Raw genomic sequence first — 3,997 nt, forward strand, 5'->3', positions numbered from 1 at the left:
CCTGGCTGCTGTCATTACCCCCAATGTATAAACCTTCATATCTTCTACACTGATTGTTGTACAAACGTGAAATTTTCAGGGTACACAGGGACCCCAACAGCTAATACTAAATTTATTTTAATTTGCCCCCTAAACATAACAAGTTGCCCGTTACCTAGTCTCAAAAATTTTCTCATTAAAGAGGACCTAAAGCAAATATTAAAAAAGATGACACCAATGTGCCAAAAGATGGCACAGATCCGCGACGTATGTATTTATCAAAAAAGGAAAGTGTGAGATCGCTATCTTTCTTTTTGTAATGACAGAAAAGTCCCTTCTGCGCATGCCTGTATTTAGAACCCAAGACCCATGACATGCGTATCCCAGGAGGCTCTGCGCTCACATTCAGTCTTTATTGCTGCAGCGGTAATGATAGAATGGGAGGGGCTTTGCCTTAAAAAAAAAAAAACATTTAATAAAAACAAACAAAAAATTAACCACCTAGCCGGTATGCCCGTACGAAGGTCGGGCAAAAAAAAATGGCTAGGATGGTTAACCCCGTAATTTTGTCACAGCCTTACCTCCAAATGTTGAATGCTGTAAGGTTTTTTGCTGGAGCTTCAGCAGGATCCCTGGTTGCTGCAGTTCTACTTACAGCTCCAGACAAGATCAAGGTATTTCCTGAATGTTTATGTATTTTTATTAGATTGACGTGAATTCTAATTATTATATTTCTAAACAAACATATATTTTTACAGTATGCATACATTTTAAATTATTATTGTAGGGTTCACTTAAAATCATCATGGCTTTTGCATTTTGTAGCTGCACTTTTATTGTAGTCTTGCATACCCCTAGACCCTCTTTTTATTGCATATTCACACCTACCCCTGGGAGTTATTGCTGGCAGGGACAGGTTACTATAAGACTGGAGAAGGGGGAGCTAGGGATCTTGAAGACTACAGAAAATAGAGTTTCACTTTAAAGCTGAATTTTAGGCACATATATAAGGCACAAATTACATTTTTTATATTATTATTATTATGTCATTAAATGAAGTTTTAAATGCAAACTGTATAAGTACCTGAATTGACCATGATATTAGCCTCTTGCAGTCCGTGTAAAGCAGGAATGGAGTGCCAGAGGAAGAATCAGTACAAGGGAAGAAGCGGTTTATGAGCTGACAAGATGCATACTGTTAGGAGGAGAGAGAAGAGTAGCACTGCAAACTAGAAAGAAGAGCCTACATATGTAATCAGCAAATATCACTGTCCCTTGTAATAATATAGTTAAAAATGTTATTATGAATATGTTTATTTTAAAGATAAGCACAATGTGATAAAATCATTTTACAATAAAATCCTGTATTACAGTCTAAACAAGCAATACACCAGTTACTATGTGATACACAAGGCTCATAAAGTAAACAATTTCCTCTACTTCCCTGACTGAGACAAATACTTCTCCATTTGTGTCTTGCACCCTCCTCTCAGAAACTTCAGCTTATAGTGCTTTCATAGTGATTTTACCACAGCAACATTTTTCAAGCCATTGTAATGCATAAAACTACAACCCATGTGACAGTGGCAACTGTGCTTTGAATTCAGGAGCAGTGCTACACCATCATAGGATGCTACACTAGGGGGACTTGGCACTGGCAAGTTCTACAAATATTTGGGATATTAGGGAAGAGGGAGTAAAAGGAAAACGCAAATCCATATATAACGAAGGGATGCAATATATAAATATAAATATATATGTGTATATATAAATATATATATATATTTATATATATATACCTTATATATATATATACCAAGGTGTCACAATATATATATTGGAGGTGGGAGATATATTTGCCCAAGATTCCTCTCCTGTGTGAAGTAGCAGTTGGAAGACTCTCACCTGTGAGATAATTAATGAAGAAGCACTGAGGGTGGGGATATAACATGGAGCCAGGAGCTCAGTCAGTAGCTTGCCTTGCAGAGACACGTGGATTCCCTAGAGATTCCCTGCTGGTTTCACCCTGGTAGTATTATCCAAGATATGGTCCCATATGTTGCCTATCCAACACTTTGCCTATTATCACAGGTGACCTCTTTGTCACTATGGTACAATATACGCTGGCATTTTGCCCCTCCCACAGGTAACATCAAGTAAGCGTAGCATGTTCTGTTTACTGTGTATGTTCAAATAGAGACAAAAAATGTGTTCTGGGTACAGGTGAAATGTTCCATCAATCATGAGTCATTTTATATAGCGCAAACAAGTCAAGTAATGTGCGTAAAAAAAAATGTCTTTATTTTGAATGGAATTTTATTTCCTGTGCCAAATGAACAATATCAAGGTGTAACCTGAGTTGGCCTTGCAGGTTTTCATACCAGCTTTGTTATGTGCAAGCTTTGTAAAGTCTTTAAGTGCTGATGTAGCATTGAACTATTTCTTTTTCTGTACACTATGTGCTTTTTTCAATCAATAAACCAGTGTCAATTATTTAATGAACAGTAGGCCATTCCAGGTGCTCACTGGCTATGCATGTGAAATATAAATTAATAACTATATTCTATCCTCCTTTATCATCAGATATGAGTATAGTCAAGAATGGGTTAGTACTCATATACCAATATGTATTCAAAGAAAACAAAGCTGGCTTTAATACTCTAAAATAATAAAAAATTAATGACTAAAAAAAATATAGTAAACATAAAAATAATACACACACATCCTATGGTATGAAAAATGTATAGTGGATTTACGCTTACTCGCTGTATTTTATATATTGACCTAAGAAGAGCAGAAGAGAAGAGCACTATAGCTGTATGACATTGACAAAGGAACCCAGTTTCTTTACCAAAACCCTTCAAAAAACAGCCAGCAGATGATGAGCTTTAGGCTTCCAACTTTACATGCACATTTCAACTTTTGTTTACTTTCTTTCCTGATGACCACAGAAGCCCAGTGGGGAAGTTGAGTACAATAAAAAAATTAACAGGAGACATAACACTTTCCTACTTTAATTTAAAGTGATTTTCTGTTCCCCCTCTGAAGGGGGACAAAGCAAAAAGTGAGGGGAACCTCCCATTAACTACAGAAAGGCCAATAAAAACCTGACACTTTAATTAATAAATAATAAAATCTGCTGTAATTAAATATGAAATATATTATTAGAACCTAATTACCTGTTTACCAATATGCTGCAAATTCTATGGATACCAACCATGTGCTATTCTGGTTTTAGGAAAGTAAAGATTTCATCTACCAGTTTTCTGAAGACGTTAGAAGTCAAACATTTGGGGCCCTTACACCAAGATTTGATTTTATGAAATACTTAAGGTATGTACGATGACCAGTTTCTTGAGTTCACTCTCAATCTAGCTTTCTAGCTTTTATGTTGATACAGATACAAATTTCTGTGTCCCTTATACACTGATACGAATGCACGTAACTTTTTTCCTCTTCAACATACGGGAATGCAGAACATGTGTTAAATATTTATTGCATGCTGAATAATTAAATATGAGTAATGTTTATTATTTCTTTGCCACAGGGAAGGCATAGAAACTGTTCTGCCTGCTGAGGCCCATGATACAGCTCAGAACCGTCTCTACGTATCAGTCACTAACACCAAAAGCCGGGAAAATTGCTTGATTTCAAGTTTTGCCTCTAGAGAAGAGCTTGTTAAGGTAAAAAATGTGATGTCATTCACTGCAGCTAATGTAGATGCATTATGGAGCTGTTTTTTTTTTTTTTGACTCTTCATATTGTGAAGATGTTATTGAATTATTTGTGTCAATCTGATCTACGCCTTATCCCTCCAGCATGTTTACATGTTGAAATATTGCTGTGAAAATAGGCCCTCCTGTGTCAGTGGTGTGTTCAGACAAACGTACACACATCAGTTCATATTTTATGCTTCCGGCTAAGCTACATCTTGAAACTAGTGGGAAATATAACCTATGATCTAATCGTTAGAACTTTTCTGCTGCTTGTGGCTTTTGATTGTTTTCCTTACCTAGGT

The 3,997-nt window shown here is 36.2% G+C and overlaps 1 protein-coding gene across 1 annotated transcript; it reads left to right on the plus strand.

Annotated features, from left to right (window-relative positions):
- Positions 1-565: 565 nt before the first annotated feature.
- Positions 566-3,662, plus strand: LOC140321243 (patatin-like phospholipase domain-containing protein 4; the record flags this gene model as incomplete). Its single annotated transcript, XM_072398073.1, is given in 3 exon segments — positions 566-653; positions 3,218-3,312; positions 3,527-3,662. Coding segments are annotated over 3 exon segments (319 nt in total), but the record flags the coding sequence as incomplete, so codon positions are not given.
- Positions 3,663-3,997: the final 335 nt, after the last annotated feature.

The sequence above is a fragment of the Pyxicephalus adspersus genome, unplaced genomic scaffold (genome assembly GCF_032062135.1).
Source record: "Pyxicephalus adspersus unplaced genomic scaffold, UCB_Pads_2.0 Sca1571, whole genome shotgun sequence".
NCBI classification, from domain to species: domain Eukaryota; kingdom Metazoa; phylum Chordata; class Amphibia; order Anura; family Pyxicephalidae; genus Pyxicephalus; species Pyxicephalus adspersus.